Genomic DNA, 25,739 nt, shown 5'->3' with positions numbered 1-25,739 from the left:
GAGAGAGCCGAGGGCCCCAGATCAGCTGAATTCACTGAACAGTTATTATCCACCTTGTTTAATCTCGGAAATAAGCCGCCCACATTTGTAGTGGAAAGAGCCCACAGGGTCCTGCCACTCTCTCCAAGACCTGGGGCCCCAGACCTTTTTCCCCCAGATTTCTCTCAAGAGGTGCAGCGGCACTGCAAGTCTTTCACGGATGTGAGACACAGACTTTGGGGAAAAAGGAATACGTTTTGGCCTTCTATATCCCAGCAGGCTGAGGATCACGGATGGGGATAACACCCGCTTCTTTGACACTCTCAAGGCTGCTGCGGCGTGGTTGGATACCCGCTAGTGTCATACTACCAACTGGTACGATGATGGACATACAGCAAGCTGGGATCAGTTAAGTATCTTGTCCTCCTACAATGACCTACCCTTGCCCCACGATGACTTCCAGCGTCACCCACTATTTGTTTCTATGCCTTTCTGCACTACTGCACCTCACCATTGTCCTAACCCTCTATTTGATACCAATTGCTGATTGGACTAATGCCCGCTCCTCCTGCCTGAGGAGCTCCAGCAACTACCACATGGACCTTTGTCTTTGAACCCTGAACTGTGATCCGTCCCAATTTTCCATTTCCACCCTGACCCCCCCCACTCAGGTCCTGGTGAGGACTTCTGTTAGTTACGAGCCCATACTCTGCAATTGCCAAGACCTGTAATAGAAACTTCCCCCCCTTTTGTGTCCTTTTCTTTTTCAAATTTTGGACACAATACTACAGTTTGAGTTTACAAAACTGTTTGTGACCCAAGTTCTAGGGTCCATCTACTGAATGTAGGATATTTGTTCTTTTTTGGGTAAAAAACATTTCCATTCCCTTCCTCAGTTTTGAGAAGCTGATGGGAACTAGTAGAATAAGCACCCTGTGCTTGGGCTGGTTTTTGTTTGAATTTTTGTTATGCGGGGAGTGTCAGTTCTGGTACACAAGAACTTCCCATGTGTAATTGAAGAGATATGCACGGACCCCAAGGGTAGGTTCGTTCTCGTAACGTTTACCCTGTGGTCACAAAAATGTATTGTGGTAAATATGTATGTCCCTCCACCTGGAGAGGATCACCTCCTTTGTCCTGGGAAGATTTTGATCATGGGTTTTTTTTAACGCCACCATGTCGCCCGAGTTTGACAGACCTACTCCCACTATAAATCACTGTACAGAGCTTTCCACCTGGGCCCAGGCAATAGGCCTAGATGAAATTTGGAGATGGAAGCACCCTACTACCCAATCCTACTCCTGCTTCTCAGCTTCCCATAAGACTGCCTCGTGGATAGACTTGGCATTCGCGAACCCGCTCCTGCTGGCAGATGTGCTAGATGCAAAGTACTTACCTAGTGGGTTGTCAGATCATAGCCCCCTGGTTGTGACATTCTGCACCCCTGCCCCCCCGTAGCGCGACTCTGTGGAGGCTGGGTGCAGAGTGGATCTCCCATCCCGAGCTTGCACATGAAATGCCAACGATGCTGAGTGAGTTCTGGGAGCGGAATACTGGGTCCTCCTCCCCAGATATCGCTTGGGACGCCTTCAGGGCCTACACTAGGGGGCAATATATTTCCTCCATCTCAGCTATCAGAAAGAAACAGTCAGTACAGACTCAGTCCCTACAGCAGACGGTAATAGATCATACTAACACATACAATTCAGACCCTAACCCAAGCCACTTTGATCTTCTGGCAGCCGCCCAGAGGGAACTGAACCTGCATCTGGCAGAAATCACTAAGCTAGATACATATAAAAATAAGCAACGATTCTTTGAGCAAGGTGACAGAATTGGCAGACTTCTAGCCATGATGGCCCAACATGACCAACCACTCACACTAATTTCTACAATAATCACCCCGGAGGGTGAGACGGTAACAAATCCCTCAGGCATACTAAAAGAATTTAACAACTTTTATTAAACTCTCTATGCCTCCGGTCTGCCCTCCGACTTTCGGCCCGAGGAGCTACGAGACCTGTTGGATCCTCTGGCTCTTGGCTGGCTATCGGACGCAGAACGAGAGGCATTGGTGCAACCATTCACAGCCTTGGAGATACTAGACGCAATCCAATCATTCCCCTCCAGAAGGGCACCAGGCCCAGACGGGCTACCAATTGATTTCTATAAAACGCATGGGGGAGATGCTGTCACTGCAGCTGGCATCAATCTATGCAAAATGCCTTTCGGAGGGCAAATTACCAGAATCTTTGTATCACGCTCATCTGACCTTATATATAAACCTCAGAAAGATCCTACTTCCTGCGCATCATACAGACCTATTGCATTATTAAATAATGATTTCAAAATTCTAACAAAACTCCTTGCTCTTAGGTTATACCCCATGTTACCTTCTGTAATAGACCCTGATCAAACAGGTTTCATGCCCAGTAGAGCCACGTAGGTCAACCTTCGTAGACTCTTTACAAATATCAATGCCCAACACATCAATCTTAAACTGTTGCCTAATTAGATATTGAAAAGGCATTTGACACCGCTGAGTGGCCCTTCTTATGGGAGACATTGCGTAGGATGGGGTTCCCCTTGCTTTTCATTAAATGGCTTCAGGTGATATACAAGTGCCTTACCTCCTCGGTGCGACTGGGAGGGGTCAACTTCGGGCTGTCCAGGGTGACAAGGCAGACCTACCCTCTTTCCCCGGCATTATTTGCCCTTGCCATAGAACCAGTGGCTGGGGCATTGCGCACTACCCCACATATCAAGGGTCTACGCATTGGTCTGCTGGAGGAGAGGGTGGCGGTATTGGACTGAGGTGCTAGATATGATTACTCTGGTTGCCTCAGTTACAATACCGATGATGATGGAAGTGTGCCTCTTGGGCCTGAGAGAAACAATAGTGCGAAAAGAACCTATGGTACCTTCCTTGGCTCAATGGAAACGTCTCATAAATGAGAGCCTTCCACTATACAAAGACACATATAAACAGACGATGCCCCCTGAAACATGATAAAATTTGGTGCACATGGCTTGCTGAACCTACTACGGCTTAAGGGCCAAGAGAAAAGGAGAACGAATAAGGTGTACATATAAGCATTTTCATACGAGCATATTCTTATGTTCCTAAATATATGAACAGAGGACGGTATGCCTGAATAGGCAATAGCTGACTTCCGAAAATAAAAGGAGACATCAGTAATCCTAGCTATCTAGCAGCACTCCGAGTAAACATACTTCGAGCCATAAATGATCTGACATATTAACCAATCCGATAACTGTTAAGCACTTAATGGTTGGTGTTTATGTGTAATATTTGTTTATCTTTGTTTGTTCGAAAATACAATAAAAAAGATTTAAAAAAAAAAAAAGACAATCTCTTGTCAGTGACTAAAACTAGCCCAGGAAATGAAAACGGTCACCCATACATTCCTTTATCAATATACTAGAAGCATGAGGGATGCAACACGACTTTGCTAGAGGCTCCCCATTGCTACTGTTCAGAGTTTCAAAGTCCATGAACACAAATAGTAAACAATGTAAAAAACATCCCCCTGGTATTAGGACACAGCCCCCCAGTGCACATATTATAACTGCAACATCATGATATTAACCAAATACATGAAAAAATTAAAAACAAAGACATGTTTAAATCTAAAAATTAAACTAAAAAAAATATATATTATTAAAGATGGTAAATATAAACAACATTAATCAACCATTGCTAATGAAACTATTTAGGTCCCAATTTAACCCAAAGGGAATGTAACATTTTAGGTCATAGATCCAGCGAGTTTCCATATGTGAAATCTCTCTCCTAACAACACTACCTCGCAGTGCGGTGTAAATCTATCAATAGCAATAAAAGTTGTACCTGCTGGATTTTCGTTGTGACATACAAGGTAGTGTTGAGAGACAATATGTTTGGGGAACCCCTTTTTAATATTTGCCACATATTCCTTAATTCTAACGTTCATGGTTCTTATTGTGTGGCTTCACAGGGGTGGAACCCCTCTGAAGATAACTTGTGGGAGGTCTGAAAGAACTGGACCCAACATCCTATCATTTTTCAATACAGCCCAATGTTTAGACATTATCTTTATTGATGAGAGTACGTAGTAACCTGTGAAATCTCCCTGGAATTAGTGTGTCAACAAATCTAATCTTTAGAGCGGAAGCTTGTTCTAGAAGTTCATCTTTAACAGTACAATTCCACTTTAAGCGAATGAACTGGCTTTTAGGAACTGATTATAACCACTTTGGGTGATGACAACTCCCCTGTCCAGTAAAACCATTCCTGTCAGTGCTTTTAAAGTAAGTCGAAGCAATGAGATGTCTGATCTCGAAATTCAAATCAAGAAAATGGATTTTAGTTTGACTAACTTTATATTGCAAAGAGATGCTCAAACCATTATTATTGAGCTGCTCCATAAAATTAGCAACGTCATGTCACCATCCCACAGGAGGAGGTCATCGTCTTTATACCTCCCCCAGAAGACTAACTCAGGTCCCCTGTTGGAATAGATGACATCCTTCTCCCATTTAGCCATAAACAGGTTTGCCACACTCGGGGCAAATTTTGCACCCATGATGGGCCCTCTATTCTGAAGATAGAAGGACCCTAAACCAAAAATAAATTATGAGACATGGCAAACCTGAGTAGACTCAACACAAAATCTCTCTGAGAGGAAAGCAAACTGACATTTTTATTTTTTAGCAGAGACCCTAGAGAACACAATGGTGATTGTTGCAATTTTTTACATCACACTCTGTATTTAAAAGATGATGTTATGCCAAGTAAATAGATATCCAACATGTCATGCTTTAAAACTGTGCATGCATGTAGAATGGCAACAAACTATGATACTTAAAAATCTCCATAGGCGACTCCTTAAAATTTTTTGCAGGTTACCTGTTTAGAGTAACAGAGGAGGTCTTGCCCTAGAATTATTGCTCTAACGTTCGCGTTGATACCTCACATGTGTGGTGCGAACACCGTTTACATATGAGTGCGTGACTTACGTATATGCGTTCGCTTCCCTGGAAGTGACGTCATTACATTGCTCCGGTCCTCCAAGATCTGGTCTCTGTTCACCTCTATGGCCAGCCATGGGAACTGCCAGATCGTTTCCCAGGCGTGCCGGTAAAAGCGGTAAGCCTGAGAAACACCAACAAGAAAGCCAATCGCCGGCTGAAAAAAAACATAACATAGTTATGACTGACAGCTTCAGCCATAACCCTCCTAATCCACTTGCAAGCCGCAATGCATATTTATGTATTGTGGCCGGCAAGTGGCTGGTTGGTTGGTGAGGTTGCATAAAGACAGCAGTCCATCCAGTTCAACCTGTGTAGGTGTGTGTGTGTGTGTGTGTAGAAAAATCATTTCCCATACCCCCTTAGTATTAGTACTTAGTACCCTCTAAGTGGATATTTAAATATATATAACTTCACCTAATGATTTGACCAGTAACCCACTATCAGTCCTAGAATGACAAAGCTCACCCACCTTTCTGTATCAGAATAACAGGAGCAAGGTAGGATGACAAAAAACCCTCCTTCTACTCTTCTTTATAACATGGGCATCTTGATGGGACGCAATGTGCGGGGATGGGGACAATTGTGGGTGCTCACTCAGGTTGAACTGGATGGACTGATGTCTTTATTCAACCTTACTAACTATGTAAAATAGATTGGAGTGGTTCTGTAGTTCTTAAAGATAGCTGGGAGCAATGTAATGAATAACAGTCACCACAGGCAGAGAGCACAAGTATCAGCTCTCATGATTTCTGGCAAGCTCCAAGGGTATCTAACTAAGATACTTAGCTAACAAATGTAACAAAAATGTTTAATAGACCAAAGGGAAACAAATAAGAGTATTTCATTGTTAGGGTTTACATAAACTTTATTAAATAAGTTTGGGGCATATGATGGGTTCCCTAACGGAATATACACTTTAAAATTGTAATTCTTACCCTGAACTTGGCAAACGTTGTAAGTTTGTGTCTGAGACCTCGACTCTCAATGGAAGCAGAGGTACCCAAAGAGAAAGAGAAAGAGAGGAACGTAGACGTTCTAACCAAAACTCCACCTTCACATCCACAGCCCCCTGAGTTTCCTTACCACCAACAAACAGAAAATCACAGCCATCTGACACCTGGAAAGAAAACATGGTTACAGAGAGAAACATCAGTCTAGTGCAAATTGACACACATCAATTTTAGAAAACATTATGATACAGACCTGAACAATCTGTGCACTCGGAGTTTCACAACCTGCCTGTTTGGTAACATCAACCACATGTCCACCAGCTTCCAAAGCCAGCACTTTCACCGGGATTTTCTGAGAAATGCCAGTTAGGAGGGCTGTGTTTAAAATCTCATTTGACTGCAGAAGAGAGAAAAAAAAACATAGAAATAGTGCAAGAACTAAAGGGTATTTCAGATATAATAGAGAAACAGCGAGCTGAATCATGTATTGCTTTCTTTTTTGACTCGTGTGCTGTGTCGGCCCATTCATAAGGGGCGCACGGGCGCCGCCCCACCATCCATGCGTCCGGTTCCTTGATCTACATGCAGGGCGCCAGGTGCAAGGATTCCAAGCAGGGTTTTTTTCTTTTTGAAGCACATGATTAGAGCCTGACGCTCTAATAGGCTTAAAAAAGGGTGGACTCGGAGCGCAGAGCACTGGGCCCGAAGCCCACCCAGGTTAGTGACAATAGCGAATGAACATTCGCTATTGTAACACTGATTTCCCTTCTGGTCCTGAGACCCGTTACCCGATTGGCCAAAAGGAGAGCGGATTGGCCGCCAGGAGGAGGGAGGAGACGCAGGGGAAGTGAGGAAGCAGCTGACCCCCGGAGAGCTGCCTGCAAGATGGGGTAAGTGCGGGGCTCAGACTACTGACTAACAGACCGGGGGGGGATCCGTGACCCAGTCGGCCAAGCTGGGGGGTGGATTGTTTTCCGCCCCCCCCTAAAAAAAAACACCAGCCGCCACTGCTCTTGTGGGAAGTAGCAGTGAGATTTCCTTGCCAGAGTTCCCTTTCAGCTGCTGTAATTGGATTTCCTAAGATATATAAAGTAACGGTCGATTCGGCCTGCAACAAATTTGCACAATTTACCACCAGCGTTAAGGGAATTTCATTCCCGCTGGGAGAAGGCAGTGATTATTGCCAGCGGCTATAACAGCCGCTAGCGCTAATCATAAGAGAGTCTGGCAGGCTGGTTGTACCCAAGTTGATTGATCAACTTGGTACATTCAGCCTGCCGGTTCGAATCTCCGCCGGTTTCTGCTGAACAGGCCGAGATTTGAACTGTGTTTTTTGGTTTTAATCTGCTCAATTAAGCATTCTGCTGAAGAGGCCAAGATTTAAATTGTGTATGGCCGGCCTAAGTGTCCATATACATAAATAATCAATTTTAGGTTTTAATCTGCTCAATAAAGCATTATATAAACCCCAAAATGTTATATATTGCAACTTACCAGTCTTTAGGTCTTGTGGCTGCATTTGTTTCCTTTGCTCCATGCACACTATAGGCTAAAAAAAGCCAGAAAAACGATGGATGAGAAACTCTCATAATAGCGTTTTTGTGCCAGCTTTTAGCAGCAGTTAGGAGCTTTCATTTTTTTTTTTTTCTGCTGATAAATCGCTCCCAAAAATTAAAAAAACATTTTTTCTGCTCCTTAAAATTATATTAAAGTTTTTTTTGTTGTTTAAAAATAACAAATGTTATACTTACCTGCTACGCGCAGTGGTTTTACACAGAGCAGCCCAGATCCTAAACTTCTCAGGTCCCTCGCTGACGCTCCTGATCCCTCCCTCCTGCCCCCAGAACAAGCAGCTTGCTATGGGGGCACCCAAACCAAGCCACTGCTCTGTGGGTCTATTCAGACACTGAGCCATGGCTCGGCCCTGCCCCCCTCCTCATTTGCTCACTGACTTTCACTGACAGCAGCAGGAGCCAATGGCGTCCACTGTTGTGTCTCAGTCAATCTAGAGGGAAAGTCCTGGACAGCCGAGGCTCTCATGCAACATCGCTGGATCGAGATGGGGCTCAGGTAAGTATTAGGGGGCTGCTGCACACTGAAGGTTTTTTCATCTTAATGCACAGAATGCATTAAGATAAAAAAACCTTCTGCCTTTAGAACCACTTGAAGCTGAAGCTTCAAAAACGCTTCTAAACTAAAATAGTGTGCATAGACACATATGATAACGCTATTTGCTTTGAAAAGCTCAAAAGCTGCTGCTAGGAGCATTTTTTTTAAGCTAGTGTGTATGGAGTTTAAGTTTTAAGAATGGCTGTGTAAAATAGACCACAGAGAGATAGCTTGGAAAGCTGATAAGATTTTAGCTCAGTGTACAAGAATACCGGATTTCTATCAGGATTAACAGGTAATTTATGCACCTGCAGTACTCCTGTTAATTATCCCAAAAAAGAAAATGAATGCAGCCACCACATCTAAGGACTAATTAACTGCAGTATTTGACTAGTAATATGCAGTATATGAAATTTTTGGTTTTTGGATTTAGATACACATTACCATTTTACAGATACTGGGAAAACCAACAAATCCTCATTCAAAATTGTACCTTCACCAGTGGGATAATTGCTCTAAGATCACGATCAGATACCAAAACTTCAGCACTGCCCCGAAAACCTGCTGAAGTTGCACTTGCCACAGGTCCATCCAGCTGAAACATGATTCTTCGTGAAACAGCAGAACCTACAGAAACATTACCAACAAGAAAATCCAAGAGAGCAACAACTGGATGAGTCCTATAGAAAAAGGGGGAGAATAAAAACAAAAAAAAAATTACAACTCTGACAATTGAAAATCAATACACACTTTTAGAGAACTTTAAAGTAAAACTGAAGGCAAAACCTTTTTTCCATTTTGGATAGATTAAGGAGGGTTTTAACCCCCAACTGTGTTTTCATTTTCTGTTTGTATCCCATTGGGGAGATTTCCCTTCACTTCCTGTCCCGCAGCCAAAACAGGAACTGAGAGAAAATCCCTCAAAAGTGAGGGAATCCCTGGTTGCCTCCAGAACTAATGTCCCCAATGAAAGAGTTCCCACTCTAATTCCTGCTCTGGTGACAGCTCAAAATTTGGAATTTTCTTTCACTTTCAATTTCAGTAATAACTCTAAACAGGACAAACAGAGAGTGTGCATCTCCCTAATGGGATGCAAACAATAAAAACCTGACAGGGGTTCTAATCCACCTACACTCTAAACAAAAAAAAATTTTGTTTTTAGTTATAGTAAGAATTTCTAAAGAATTGTAAATTAAAAGAAAAATCTCCGGGGGGCGTGGCCTGGCAAGGAATGGAGTAGGGCGTGCTTGCTCTGTACTTCATCCAATACTCCTTTTCCTCGCTTATTCTGCACTATTACCTCCCGCTCGCGCCCTGTACCAAACCCAGCGGGACCCCTGGAAGACCCTACACATCGACAACAGAGACTTCATTACCCTCCGACCATACAGAGGCCGCACACGAGGGTATAGCACACAGGAAAGACCGCGGCTTCGGCCTAGCTATGGAAGTCTGCAGCCATTTTGCTCCACCCGGCCTGATATTCAGCACTGCCTCCAGGCCCTTTTGCCTCATGGCCCTATACCTGCCGAGACACTCTAATTAGCCAAATACAGTGAGGGGGACCACCGTGGATATAAGGTATGACTCCGCCAAAAACACCGAAGGCCACCCTGGCTAAGTTAAACCAATATTGCCACCAGGAAAAGGAAAGTCCTGGAGAAGATAGCGGCGCCACGTGCAGCGAGCAGGATGCTCCGGGCAGCGACACAGCAAAAGTGCTCGAGGCAATCACATTCTGCCGGACATCTTTAACAGCCCAAATAGAGGAGGTCAAGGAAGATATTTCGCTTATCCGACAGGACTTTCAAAAACTCAGTGAGTGGGTTGCCACAGCTGAGACCCGCATAGGAGTGGTGGAAGACGCCATCACGCCACTCTAGATCAACTCGGATAGTATGCAGCTGCAAATCAACCAGATCCTGAGCAAGCAAGATGACATGGAGAATAGGCTCAGGAGGTGCAACCTCCGATTCATCGGACTCCCCGAGGGAGCTGAGGGAAAAGATCCCACCACCTTCCTGGAGCAACTTCTTGTTGACACCTATGGCCGCGAGGCCTTCTCCAACACCCTGGCAGTGGAGAGGGCTCACTGTATACCTGCCAAACCCCCTCCCCATGGAGCTCCCCCTCGCACGTTCATAGCGAAATTCTTGAACTACAAAGACAGAGATGCAGCGCTGCGCATGGCTAGGGAAAAAGGTAACATCCACATTGGAAACTCCAGGATCGTCATTGATAAGAAATATGTAAAGAATTACAAGTGATATCAACATTTGCCTTGTTCCTTATATGCTTTTTTCTAGCTAAAATGGCGCTGACTTATTGTTTATGCAATCTGCTTAGTTCCGACCAACACCTACAACAATATTTAAAGAAGTAGCAAAAGTTTACCATATTAGGGCATATTGTGAAAGGACACACTGTTTTTTTTGACAATAAAGCTGACGATGCACCATGAGTCACCAGTGTGCCTTAGCCAATGGCAGCTTGCCAAATACTGCTATAAAATGTAATTTGTAAAAGGGTTCCTGTGTGACTCTGCTGAAACTCCTTGCTGTGTACAGAGCTCACCCTATGTATCGGTACATTTGTAATAAATCTGTCTTCTAATCAACATGACCGGAGTTGACTGAAAGAGAATGGAATTTTACTGACATCATGGTCCTTTCGAGCCGGAAGTAAGGATTAGGTGGTGGATCGAATGGTTCCGTCCAAAATATCGGTGAGTATCAGACTACCTCTCGCCGAGACCTAGGTCCTCCCACTCAAGTTAAGTGGTAAAAAGAGGCTGGTCGGTTCCAGGATCCACACCTGACTTCTACTCCTGGACTTCTGATCCAGTCCTCCGAGTCTGTGAAAGGTAAGACAGATCTTTTCTCTTCTTTTCTCTTCTACTCGAGGTGATTTGGGTTTTTATTGAGTATGCCGGCACTGTAAGTTGATTATAAAAGATCTAGGTGACACAGGGGCCGAAGACAGAGGCACTTCGGGACGTTGCCTATGGGAAATAGACGTAGCCCGCTGTCTGAGACAGATTAAAAAAATTGAAGGTACCGAAAGATGATAGATAATTGTTGTGAATAGTGGCTACAAGTAATCTGGATAGATTACAGAGAGTCACAGTGGCCATTTCAGGTTTTTTTTCTAACTGAGTGGTGGTTGGGACAAACAGGAAGTGAATGTATGAGCAGGAATCAATCTAACTTGATCAGAAACACTTCCCCCATAGATAGAAAAATAAAAATAAATAAAATAAAACTGGACTCACTCACTCCCCCCCCCCCTCACGGACACCTAAGTGCACTTCCTCTTTTGTGTGAGTGTGTAAAAAAAAAAAAAAAATTCTGATCAGAACGTTGAGAATACTATTTGTTTTGACCAACTGTACTTTGTAGTAAATAAGGTAAAGGTATAAGTTGTTTTATATGTATATGTATATGTATATGTGTGTGTGTGTGTGTGTGTGTGTGTGTGTGTGTATATGTGTATATATATATATGTTTATTTCCTGTTTGGAGAGTTTGGACTTTGCTTTTTTATATAGATTTTGGCAAAGTTCGAGAGTAGAATTACCAGTCTTGTATTCTAAACTCAAGGAAAAAAAAACAGAGACATGGGGAATAGTTTCCCCATTAGAAGGAGATAAGAAATGTATGCATAGCAAATAACCAAAATCTGTTAAATATTGTGCTAAGTGGGAAAGGAAGTTGGGATTCAATGGTAAACTAACTGTGAAAGGGTGTCAGGAGTTGGTGGATAAGCTTAAATTGTTAGGACCCAAAGATAAAAAAAAAAAAAAAAGAAGTATGGATTAGAAATGGCGGAATACTGGTTTGAGCACGCTAGAATTAGAGTAGAAGGAAGGAGAACAAAAGAGAAATGCCAAGCCCAACTGCCCCTAGTGGACAAAGAGGCAGACAAAACGGTCAGCCCCTAACTATGACTGTTTTTAGACCATGGACTGAGAGTGACGTGCAGAAGGCTACCGAGCATATTTAACATCCTAAGTTTGGGGCCCCAGAAATCATTGAAAATATGGAAGGTCTGAGGAACAGTTATAGGCTAAACGGGGTCAAAGTGGAAAGGGCCTTAAGGAAGGTTCTAGAATCAGATTGGGCATCAGTAAAGGGAAATTGGGACCCCTGTGTAGCCACAGTGCCCCCTCAACAAAGAGGGGAACCACTGGCCCTTGATAGCATAGATTTGACAGACAGATTGACTGCCTTCTATCAGAGATGCAATCTCCGATGGGTATAACGAACTGACTGGCAAAAGATTAATATGACTGTAAAGGAAGACAAGGAAAGTGTCAGTGATTATCTAAATAAACTACGAGAAGTTTTTAAAGTGTTCTCTGGGCTCCCCAAAGCTGAGGATGTGAATAGTGCATATCAACAACAGCTAAAGATAGCTTTTGTTAATGGATTAAAACAGGATCATAAGGATTACATTGTTAAAAACATGGTTACTTACCGAACTGCATACGTTTTAGATGTTTTGCAATATGTTAAGCATTCTGAGAAGTATTTGAAAGCGATGGAAAAAAAAAATGTGAAAGTAAAGTTTTTCGTGCAAGGTGATGAAGGAGATACCCCCTTAAGAAGGAAGCAGAGGAGGGTATAGCCCCTGCAATACCCTTCTTTTTCCTGTTAAGAAGGCTCTGCCTTCCACAGGCTGGAGAATGGTACAGGATTTACAAGCTGTTAACCAGGCAGTTATACCAAGGGCATAAGGTAACTAAAACTAAAGTCCAGTTGTGGCAACAGCAGGTCAAATACTTAGGGTATAATATCTCAAAAGAAGGTCGACACCTGGATGAGGAGAGAATTTGAGCCCTCCACCAGGTGCCGAAGCCAGAAACAAAGAAACAAATTATGTCTTTTTTGGGCATGACAAATTTTTGTAGAGCTTGGATTTCTGGGTATTCAATACTGACCGCGCCCCGTTGGTCCATACATTTGAGCCCAGCACGACACCTTTACTGTATGACAATACTTTTGACACAACCTCACTTAACAATACAAAACCCATCCACACTAATACCACTTCCTACTGATGGTCATAAACATGACTGTACTGCTGCCATCGCTTTAAAAGGTACTGCCAAGAAGTGATTGGAAAGATGTACCGTTATCTAACCCTGACATGACACTTTTTGTTGATGGCTCCAGTACGAAAAATCCAGATGGCACAAGTGACACATGACAGAACAGGAAATCAGAGATATAGATCATACAGTCCTTACTGATATACAGCAGAATGTATCCCTTGGGGAGAAACAATATCAGAAAACAAAAGGTTGCACAATAATAGATAACATCTACACATCACCTGAAGGAAAGCTGGTATTGCAAAAAATCCTTATTTAGGTATGTAGCAGTATTGACACATGGAGTAACTCATGGATGACTGAGATGTTAAATAAGGTATGTACAGCCTATGGCTTCACAAACTACTAAAAAACTTTTTGTTCTCAATGCATTAGACACAATGCTCAGGGAGGCATAAGACCACGGAAAGGGAAGTTCCCTACACCGCAATATCCATTCCAACACATTTGCATGGATTTTATTGAATTAGACAAATGTGAAAAGGAAGAAATATTGTTTGGAAATCATTGATGCATTGACCACATGGGTAGAGATATTCCCCACAGGAAGTGCCGACGCCTTAACAGTATCCAAAGCCTTACTAAAAGATATCATTTCACAATTTGGGATACCAGAGAAGATTTATAGCGATAATGGTCCACATTTTGTAAATCAGACTATAAAACACCTAACAGAAGTGACGGGTATAGAAGTAAAGAATCACTGTGCATATCACCCTCAGTCAGCAGGGCTCGTAGAAAGACATAATGGGATATTAAAGAGCAAGCTAAAAAAGGCTATGGAAGAGACAGGGAAAAATTGGATGTACTGTCTCCCACTAGCTATTTTAAGCATGCACATCATCCTCACTAAAGAGGGGCTGAGTCCATTTGAAATGATGTATGGTAGACCTTATAAAATACCTTTATTACCAAATGAAACCCACACAGAGGAAGGGGAGAGAACCTTAGCAGAATACATGTCAAGGTTATTAAAACAGAAACAAATTAACCAAGAGTGTTCCATTCCAGAAGGAGAGCCCATAGGAGAAGACAAAGTACAAATCGGGTGCTCATCAAGGTGATCAGAAAGAAGCATTGGCACTCCCCTAAGTGGGACGGGCCATATCAAGTACTCCTTACTACTCCCACTGCAGTAAGAATTGCTGAAAGGAGTATCTGGATTTACCAATCCCACTGTAAAAAGGTAAATATAGGCAGAGTAGGGACAGAGAGACTGAAGGAGGGGGAAGACCAAATACAAAGGGAGGCAGATAAAAGGTCTGCTTGTCTCAACCTTGGTGAAGAAAAGGCCCTATCTAGGCCCCCCTCACTTCAGATAGGATGGTAGGGATTTTGTTCCTCGTGGGAGTATTGGTGACTCTAGGAGAGGCCTCTATACGGGGAGGTAGGAGACACGGGAGGATAGTGGAACCAATCAATTGGGAAGAGACAGGAAGAGCATTGAACCTCACCTTTGTTGAAGGAACCACCAGTACTATACAGGTGGATTTCTGCCAGATGACAGATTGTGGAGATAAGGTAGAAGCAAGTAAGCTGACCTGGGCAGATAAATACGCGTGCTACCTGGCTGGAACTACCGGGTGTACTATTTGGGATTCGGTCATGTGGACAACTGCAGCCCAGGATTGGGGATATGAGATCCCAGCAGCAGGAGATTTAAAGAATAGATTAACCATAACTAAAGCGGCCCACTCTCCCTGTACAGAACCAAAGAGTTGCAATATATTATTGATTTCCCTGAAGGACCCCAAACTAGAAGATCAGAGGTTATACCGTATAGGAGCTTGGATATCAGGAACTGACCCTTTGGGAAAATTCTTTCTTGAAGTCAAACCAAAGAATGAGACAAACAAGAAGAAAGAATTAGATAATGAGGACCAATTTAAAGTAGAGGTATTAGGATCCACAGTGAGATTCACCAATCTCACAGTGGAAGAAGCTATAACATTAGAAACAGGATACCAGGATAAGAATGAATGGCTTGAATGGTTAATATATACTGCTAACACCCTTAAAAAGAGAACTGCTTGGTCTGTGCAGGGGCCAGACCCCAGCTGGCTACAGTGCCTTTTCCCTTAAATAACAATATAGATCCAGATGGTTTAGGGTGTATGCTAAAGCTATATCAAAAAACATACAAACCTGACACCAACACTCGCTGTCACACGTCAAGTTTGTTGTTTCCCCAGGTTCAGAGACCTCAGATACCCCCTGCTGTCACGGCATACCCTGACAACTTTACTTGTTTTGCACTTCCGGGGAATGAGAGTGGCAAAGATTTGGGGTCTTTACCAGATGACTACTGCATGGAGAGGATTAACAAAATTGTAAAGGGAGAGGTTGACAACTGGGTTGAGCACGACACCCAGAGGGCGGACGTCTGGTGGTTATGCGGAGACAAGAGGCTCAGAGCGAGCATCCCAGCCAATTCCCGAGGGGATTGTGCCCTGGAACAGCTGGCAAAGCTTCTGCGCTTACTGTCAGGGTCCCCTTGGAAGACGGGTCACCGAAGGAGCAGAAGGGACACCTCTTTTGACCCCCAGATCTACATAGATGAGATTGGGGTTCCGCGTGGAGTGCCGAGCGAGTTTAAGGCTAGGAACCAAGTGGCAGCTGGACTTGAGTCTCTTCACTGGTGGGTGACAGTAAACAAAAAATGTTGACTGGATTAACTATATATACTATAACCAACAAAGGTTTGTAAACTACACCAGGGATGCAGTTAAGGGATTGACAGAGCCCTCTCTGACGGCATGGCAGAATAGGATGGCATTAGATATGGTCCTAGCAGAAAGAGGAGGGGTCTTTAAAATGTTTGGTGGTATGTGTTGCACCTTTTATTTCTAACATTACAGCTCCTGGAGGAACCGTGACTAGAGCCCTCAAAGGATTGACAGCTTTATCGAATGAATTAGCGGAAAACTCAGGTACTGATGATCCATTCACAAATTGGCTTGAAGGTTGGTTTGGGAAATGGACTGGACTTGCCAAGGTCAAGGACTTGCTAAGGTCTGAAAACCCAGTTGTGGAACGGACCTGCACTGAAGTAATAAATTGAGGAAGCAAATCTAGATATCAGAATGAGGGAATGATAAGAAATATGTAAAGAATTACAAGTGATATCAACATTTGCCTTGTTCCTTATATGCTTTTTTCTAGCTAAAATGGCGCTGACTTATTGTTTACGCAATCTGCTTAGTTCCGACCAACACCTACAACAATATTTAAAGAACTGGCAAAAATTTACCATATTAGGGCATATTGTGAAAGGACAAACTGTTTTTTTTGACAATAAAGCTGACGATGCACCATGAGTCACCAGTGTGCCTTAGCCAAATGGCAGCTTGCCAAATACTGCTATAAAATGTCATTTGTAAAAAGGTTCCTGTGTGACTCTGCTGAAACTCCTTGCTGTGTACAGAGCTCACCCCTATGTATCGGTACATTTGTAATAAATCTGTCTTCTAATCAACATGACCGGAGTTGACTGATCAGTGAGAATGAAATTTTACTGAGTCATCTTCCCTGACTTCTCTGTCGAGGTTCAGCGCCACCGCCAGGGCGAAGAGGAGGCTCCGGATAAACATCTAAAAAATTCTATGCTGTTTCCGGCTTGTCTCCGGGTCGAGAGAGATGGCCGAGTCCTCTTCTTTGAGAATCCTGAGAAAGTTCTTACCTGGTTGGAGCGCCCAGAGCCATCCAGAAGGGCAGCGGAGTGACCTGGCCAAACATGTTCATCGGCACTAGTGATCGTTGGTCGCCATTACCCACATATTGCACACTGGCATGAGAGTCTGCAAATGCACCGAATCCTGGTATGTTACTTTCTTGTTCCCCCTTGGTTGCCCCCGGCACATACCCTTTTGCTCTTGGGATCTCCTGAGACCCCCCTTTGCCTTCCCATGCCTTAATTCCACCTAACTACAACTTGCAAAGAGGGTCTCCTAAATACAGGGCCTTCTATGGACTGGTCAGTCCCTAGACATGCACTGGAGACTATAATCACAGAGCACAATCAGTCCTACATCCCATATGCATAACACAGTACATTTTTGCCCCCCCAGCAACCCGGAGCAGACATCCCTCTATCGTGTGACTGCATCGCTTTGGTTCCCATTGACCCCACGCTGCACTTTTGGTTCACAGTATAAGAAGAGCCTATTGCTCTTGGTTCGTGGGCCTCATGTCACCTGCACCGTTCATGCAGACCGATCACCGCAGTCTATTCACATAGCAGCAGGACACACTGCATTTACCTGCTCCCGGTTGTCATTTTGGTTTTGGGTACATACCCACATCAGTTGGGGAAGATGCAGGGTGGGGAGGGGGGAGGGGAAGGTTAGTTTGTACCTGATGGAATGCAATACAACGGAATGCAAGTTAATAATGATAATGTATAGATGGCAAACCTTTTATTTACATAATATGCATGTTTTCACACTAGACCAGGAATGTGGACCATATGCCCAATTGATTGAGGGACGGGCCAATTCTGTTACACGATATGTCTCAATCTCTGACCTATGGCCTCGATAAAACTGCTTACTTGGGATATACGTGGGTTTGGGGACAGGGTAAAGAGATCTGCAGTTTTCTCATTCCTCAAAAAACAACGTGCCGACATTATGGTGTTGGTGGAGACACATGTGGAGGGTCGGCTTCAGATGGCACTCCGCCGGCCATGGATCGGGTGAACCTATCATTCATCCCACTCCTCCCATGCACGCGGAGTCTCAATCTTGATTGCCAAGATGGTATATTTTGAGCTATGTAATGTTCAGTCTGACCCACAGGGACGATATGCTTTTCCTTTCTGTTAAATTATATGGTAAACCTTTCCTTTTGATGGCATTCTATGTACCTCCCCCATTTAGTTCCGCTAAAGTTACAGTGGGCTTGCTGTACATGACTCATCATCCTTTAACTCAGGCGGTGTGGCTGGGGGAATTTTAACATTACGCTGAAGCCGGCATTGGACAAACTGTTACCCTTGCCATTACCTCCACAGCTCCAACTCACACTAGATTCTCCCGACTTATCACCTCCTTTAATCTCATTGACACTTGGCGTCTTAAGTTCCCTCTCAACCGAACTTACTCATGTTTCTCGGCCACTCATAACACCATGTCCCACATAGACTTTATACTAATTTCCAATTCTCTTGCCCCAAGGTTGCTGAGAGCTGAGTTTTCCCCTAGACTACTTTCAGACCATAGCCCATACTGGATTAGCCTTTCCGTCCCAACAAACCACCCGCCTCATATGTGGCGCCTGAATCCCTTCTGGCTCACTCTGCTGTCGGAGGATGACAAGCTTGGTGACAGTTGGAGAACCTTTTTTTTTAGAGAATGACGGATCTGCATCCCCAGACATAGTGTGGGAAACCTTTAAATTACACGCACGCCTGACTCTGACCTCCTGCATCAACAGGCTGTAGGCTAATTCAGCAGCTGACTGGATGGGGCAATGCGAGATTTGTCCTCCTCTGAACAGGGCTACATAACAGACTCCTCCCCTGCTGCAGCTGCCCAACTCAAGTTACAAGAGAAAAAAAAAGAGAAAAAAAAAAAAAAAAAGAGAAAAAAGAGAGAAAAGAAAAAAAAACTCAAGTTACAAAGCAGAGTGGTCGACCAGCTACAGCACGAGACGGCCATGAGAAAGCTTTTCTTTAGCAGAAAAAAAATATTTGAGTATGGGGAGAGAGCAGGTAAACTGTTGGCCTACCTAGCACATAGCGAAGATAGACCCCCTACTGTCATTTCACTTACTGGCCCCAATGGGGAAAAGATTACAGAATCCCGAGCAGTCACCAAATTTAGAGACACATCCCAGGTCTTCACCACTGAGGCCCAACTAGAGGATCTACTAGCGGGAATCACCTTCCCACAGTTAAATGACACCCAAATGGCTATGCTAGACGCACCTCTTACACTAGATGAAGTAACCACGGCAATCATGAGCTTCGCCAGATCTAAGGCCCCAGGTTCAGATGGGTTACACATAGAATTCTACACCCAATACAGTGCGATACTTACTCCCAAATTACTGTCCCTCTATAACCATCTATTCGATAGCTTCACCCTACCCCCATCGATGAGCGAGGCGGTTATTATACTCATTCCTAACCCGGGCAAAGACCCGGGCCTCCCAGAATCTTACAGACCCATATCACTCCTCTAGGTAGATATAAAGATTTTGGCCAAAGTACTTGCCCTTCACCTTAACCAAGTGATATTAACCCTAATCAATGCAAACTAAGCTGGATTCATGCCGGGACGCAACACCTCCTTCAATCTCAGAAAATTGTATATTAACCTGCAAGCAACACATAATAATGTGGGGTTTCGGGTAGTGGTGGCTTTGGACACCGCCAAAGCCTTTGACTTGGTGGAGTGGAGATACCTTTGGGGATGCCTACGTAGCTTTGGGTTCGGACCTAATTTTATTAAGTTGGTTCAATTATTATATTTGGCACCCAAGGGTAAGGTAGTGACCAACGGGACATCCTCCCAGACATTTGACTTGTCCAGGGACACTAGGCAGGGCTGCCCACTGTCTCCGCTCCTTTACACCCTGGCAGCGGAGCCTCTTGTCATCTTCATCAGAGAAGACCCTGAGATCCAGGGTCTCTGCCTTGGATCCCTGACTGAAAAAATAAGTCTATACGCAGATGACACATTACTATATCTGGCCGACTCCACTACATCTCTCCAGAAGGCATTACATACGATCGAGTACTTTGGTCAGTTCTCCGGCCTCTAAATTAATTGGGAAAAATCCCAAATATTGCCAATGGACAGCTTCCCCTCTCCCAAGCTACAGGAGCAACTACCACTCCAGCGAGTAAACAATCAAATATCTTGGAGTACTGGTGAATAGGACACCGGCGGACTATATATCCCTCAACATAGAGCCCCTTTTCAATCTCATCAAGTCCAAAACTCAGGTGTGGGCGAGACTGCCGCTCGGTGTCTGGGGTCGCATTAATATTATTAAAATATTACTACCCAAAATATTGTACATGCTTTGGCACACACCCGTATACTTACCCTTAAAACTTTTTAAATCAATGGAGGCCATACTTAGGACATTCATTTGGGGTAGCAACAGACACAAACTGGCCTGTAGAGTCCTTAAGAACCCTACTGACCTGAATCTCTATTACCTCGCATCCCAACTATCTCAGCTATATCACATAGACAAAACCGACAGACTCAGATTCCTCACGCTCCTTTGTCCACGGTGGGCGCCCCCAACCACAGATCCACTTACTGCAATCGCAGTGGGCTATGGTGGGAAAACTCTAAAAGAGACCGTGGGTCTCTCCTTTACCAATATAGGCGCATATGGAATATTGCCACTAAAATGCTGACAACCTCCAAATACAATGACTATACCCCTCTATGGCACAATAAATTACTCTCAGAGTTCCTCTCAATTCCTGACACAGATATGGAGCGAACATGGGATATATTACTTACACCACATAATTTCCAAAGGCACGCTTAAATAACTTCGAGGGCCTCCAAAATGAGTTCATGCTGCCTGAATCCCTGCTCTTTAGATTCTTCCAAGTGCGCCACACAGCTCAAACTCAGTTCCCCCAACCTTTGCCACAGTCTGCCCCCAATGTCATTATGGCAGTAGTCAAGGGAGATGATCCACGAAGGCTGATCTCAGATTTTTATGTTATGCTCCTAACCCCAACATCAACCATGCTAGCTTACAGCCTTAAACCAAGATGGGAAAGAGAGGTGGGCCCATTAGAGGATGAGGAGTGGAGTGAGGCACTGGATTCATGCAAGACTGTATCCCTCAAACTTTTGGACAGCTTGACCCAGGTTGTACTGTATATATTGCACCAAGCATACCTTATCCCCCTAAGAGTTGGCCGCTTTAGGCAACAGTCTTCTACCTTGTGTACAATGTGTAACCAGGCGACGGGCACATTCTTCCATTTAATTTGAACATGTCCGGTCCTTCAGAGTCTATGTAGATTTCCTCCATGATGACATGGGATCCCCTCTGACCCTCAACCCCAAACAATGCCTCCTGGGAATAGTCCCCGACCCCGAGATAGACAAATTCACTAAAACATTCCTGCATGAAACACTTTTCTGCCAGTAAAATTATAGCCAGACAGTGGATGAGACCCATTCCCCCCAGGTTCAATGACAGGAAAATAGATATAAATAGCACACTTCCCTACAAGAAATTCATATACATCAACAGAGGTTGTCCAGACAAGTACAACAAAATTTGGGATAGGTGGCTTGCGTCCGTGGACACATGCACTGGGGGTTCGTAAAGCCACAACCCTTCCCAACAAGGAATCTTATGAATAGTATAGACAGAAGGTTTTCCACCCAATTGATAGTCGCTGAGTTCATTGTTTAATCTGTATGAATTCCTGCCATGTTGTGTTTACATGTTCATAAGCCATATATCTTTGTTATATGCATTTCCCCAGTATTGCCTTATAACCTGCAGAAATATGTTCAAACTGTAAATTGTTTCAATAAAAACCTTTTTTCAAAAAAAAAAAAAAAAGAAAAATCTTTAAATTCTTATAGAGCTAACACTGCACATTTTAGGTTTAAGATTTCCACCTCTACTTTATTCCAATCAAACCTTCAATGGTTATAACATTAATAAAAAGCCACAGTGTACCACTTGCAGGTCCAGGAATTACAAAGAGGCCTTCCTGTCCCTCACCTCTTCAAGATTTCCAGAATTGTAAAATCCATGGCATAGTATTTACAAGTAAAACAACCACTGACGTTTTAAAAGGTGTAAGGTAAAAAATGTGAAGCTGTTCTTGCTTATTAATGGAGGGCCTCTGGTATTGTACAAGAATGAGTGTTTGCTTAATTACAGAGCTTTAATAACAATAAGTCCTCATGCACACGGACGTTTTTACAGCTGCTTTTTTGAGCTTTTTTTGCAGCTTAAAAAGGCCTGTCTATGTTAGTCTATGGCTTCATGCCCACCTAGGCGTTTTTGAGCTGCAAGTGGCATAGGCGTTTTTAAGCTGTAAAAAAAACCCAGGACCAGTGGGTTCTGAGAGACGTTTTTCAGCTGGAAAAACGCTGAAAAACGTCATTCACCAACGTTTTTTAGCGTTTTTGATCCATTGAAAAAAAAAAAAACGCTCTAAAACGCTAACGCGGAAAAACGCTCAAAAACGCTCAAAAACGCTAAAAAAACGCTATTGCAAAAAGTTAAAAAAAATCACTGCAAAGATACTGGCGTTTTCATAACGTTTTTTTAAACAGCCTGTGTGCATGAGGGGAGAATCATCTGTTATACTTTCTAGGGCACTAACTAGTAAAAAAAAAAAAAAACCTACTAAACAGAAAACCTAACAAATGTGGAATTTACAACTACACTATTCTACCAATAACTGGCAGCTGTGAGTGAAAGGAAACATTCTGGAGTTGGTTTACTGACAGCAAATAGGCTGCTCACTTTACAAGTGAATTTTTCCTTAGCTTGGTCGATTAGATAAAGCTCTGCTGGAAAAATATTGATTTTTTTTCCTTGAATATGACTGGGTATTTTTTCCAAGGTGGATTTTCACCACATTCACTAAACTAAGGGAACATTTCCATGCAAAGTGAATATCTTATTTGCCTTTAGTAAATCAACCCAGCTTCTGACCTGTCAGCTGCATTGTTTATGGCATACTGGAGTAGCTGTGATTAATGATTATACAGCCATGTCAAAAATAAGGACCCCCCCCCAATGAAAATTGACTTTTTCAACACATTTGAACAGGCAAACCTGTCGGTGCTCAGACCATACGCTACACACCATCAAATTGGTATGCATGGCTGTCATTCCAGAAGGAAGCCTCTTGTAAAGATGATGCACAAGCCCGCAGTTTGCTGAAGACAAGCAGACTAAGGGCACGGATTACTGGAACCATGTCCTGTGGTCTAAGGAGACCAAGATAAATCTATTTGGTTCAGATGGTGTCAAGCCTGTGTGGCAGCAACCAGGTGAGGAGTATTAAAGACAAGTGTGTCTTTCCTACAGTTAAGCCTGGTGTCGGGAGTGTCATGGTTTGGGGCTGCATGAGTGTTGCCGGCACTGGGGAGCTACAGTTCATTGAGGGAACCATGAATGCCAACATGTACTGTGACATACTGAAGCAGAGCATGATCCCCTCCCTTCGGAGACCCTTCGGGGCCGCAGGGAAGTATTTCAACATGATAACGACCCCAAACACACCTCTATGACGACCACTGCCTTGCTAAAGAAGCTGAGGGTAAAGGTGATGGACTGACCAAGCATATCTCCAGACCCAAACCCTATTGAGCATCTGTGGGGCATCCTCAAACGGAAGGTGGATGAGCGCAAAGTCTCTAACATCCACCAGTTCCCTGATGTCATCATGGAGGAGTGGAAGAGGACTCCAGTGGCAACCTGTGAAGCTCTAGTGAGCTCCATGCCCAAGAGGGTTAAGGCAGTGTTGGAAAATAATTGTGGCCACACAAAATATTGACGCTTTTGGCCCAATTTGGACATTTTCACTTAGGGGTGTTCTTACTTTTGTTGCCAGCGGTTTAATCATTAATGGCTGTATGTTGAGTTATTTTGAGGGGCATTAACACTGTTATACAAGCTGTACGCTTACTACTTTGCTACAATGTAAAGTGTCATTTCTTCAGTGTTGTCACATGAAAAGATATAACATTTACAAAAATGGAAGGGGTTTACTCACTTTTGTGAGATACTGTATATGTTTTGCAGGCTATTCTTTATGTATTGCCTTCATTATTTACTATTTGAGTATGGTTAAAATAGTTTAATGGAAAATTGCCCAGGCCTGGAGGAAGCCTACTGTTCCTTTTCAGGGTGTTAAGAGATCGTATGATGGCTCTAATGCTCAACGAACAGATGTCTAGCATTCTCAAGGACTCTCATGCTAAATTTTTAAATGATTTGGGAACGTTGGCTTCAATACGCTTTCTCCTTACTTCCTCCAGCTAGTATTGGACACCTGTGACTCACCCGTCTGACCAGGGCAGCCATCAAAAATGTTAGGGTCCCTTACACAGCTTTAGGCCTGGGACCACCAACATTCTCTAGGGCCCGCCCACTGGCCATCCCACCGAATCCACCCACTGGCCATCCCACTGAGTCCGTCAGTGTACCCAATTTTATCTTAACACAACTTAATATAGGAAAATGAAAAGTGTATTCCAAGTGATTAGTGCTTAAAAGATTTAACAGTAAGAAATATATTTTGGCCAAAGAGCAGCAAAAAGACAGTCCAGTATATTTAGCAAAGAGACATTCCCATATATTAAGCATAGAGACAGTTCAATCCAGAAATGAGACAGCCCAATCCAGCAAAAAGAAATCCCCATATATTCAAAGAGACAGCCCAATCCAGCAAAGAGACATCCCTATCCAACAGAGACAGTCAAAAACAGCCCAATCCAACAAAGACCGTCACAGCCCAAGCCCACATCCAGAAACATTGTCAATTTACCATTGTGATGTCTAACAACTTGTCTCCAGACCGGTTCACGGTGAGCACTGAGCAGACCTGCAGGCGACACACAGCACAGCTCTTCCACACGGCTGAGCTGCGACTGGTGTGGTGCTCAAACCAGCATCAGGTCTGCAGGGAGATAGCAATGAAGAAGAAGGCAATGAAGCTGTCCCATACAGTATGTACAGGAGAGGAGTGTGTAGGATAGATATGAGTGGGGGGGGGTATGTACAGGAGAGGAGTGTGGAGGGTTTGAAAGCAAGCAGAGGGTAAGTATATATATATATATATATATATATATATATATATATATATATATATATATATATATATATATATATATATATATATATATATATATATATATATATGTTAAAATATTTGTGGAAATACACTTTTCATTGTACAAAATTTTGATAACACAGGGTTAAAGGGAATGGTCATAAATTACATTCACATTATCTAAACATACAGAGTGATTGGGGGATGCTTATACAGTGATGTGTGCAGGGCTGCTGATAAGCCAGTACAACTGGCCCTGTTGTACCAGGCCTAGCCAGCAAGGGGGCCCGGGCAATCTGACAGCAGAATAAAAAAAAAAAAATTCTCCAACCAGCACCCAGTCTGCCCCTCCTTTGCTCCGACTTATTTGCAGGCTTTTTTTTTTTTTAACTTTCTGGGTCCCTCTGTAGATGTTCTTGTGGGTATGTGGGAGGAACTATTTATTGTGATCCGGGTGGAAGGTCACCTCCGCAGCCGACCGCATGTCAGTGCTGGCTTAAGTCCTGGCCAGCCTGGCGGAGTGATTTATCTCTCTCCACTCATTCATGGGGAATCTCCCGCGGTGTTATGGAGCTGGGGTCTGAACTGTTCGGCAGCCGTCCACTCACTGTAACAAAGCCCCGCCTCCTAAACCATGATAGACAGAACACCGATCCAATAGCAGGAAATTGGATCAGTGTTCTGTCTAGCACGGGCTTTGTTACAGTGAGTGGATGGCCGCCAAACAGTTTAGACCCCAGCTCCATAACACAGCGGGAGCTACCCA

At 43.6% G+C, this 25,739-nt stretch overlaps 1 protein-coding gene across 2 annotated transcripts in view; it reads right to left on the bottom strand.

The window, feature by feature from the left end:
• Nucleotides 1-25,739, bottom strand: part of TMEM132A (transmembrane protein 132A) — a 617,882-nt gene that overhangs the window by 158,729 nt on the left and 433,414 nt on the right. For both annotated transcript variants that reach the window (XM_073596966.1, XM_073596967.1), the window contains 3 exons: nucleotides 8,566-8,752; nucleotides 6,217-6,360; nucleotides 5,949-6,130 (listed from right to left, as the gene is read on the bottom strand). In XM_073596966.1, the coding sequence (XP_073453067.1) occupies nucleotides 5,949-6,130; nucleotides 6,217-6,360; nucleotides 8,566-8,752 (513 nt within the window). The remainder of the gene's footprint in view (nucleotides 1-5,948; nucleotides 6,131-6,216; nucleotides 6,361-8,565; nucleotides 8,753-25,739) is intronic.

The sequence above is a fragment of the Aquarana catesbeiana genome, linkage group LG08 (genome assembly GCF_042186555.1).
Source record: "Aquarana catesbeiana isolate 2022-GZ linkage group LG08, ASM4218655v1, whole genome shotgun sequence".
Classification (NCBI taxonomy): Eukaryota; Metazoa; Chordata; class Amphibia; order Anura; family Ranidae; genus Aquarana; species Aquarana catesbeiana.
This window is presented reverse-complemented; position numbering and strand designations above follow the sequence as displayed.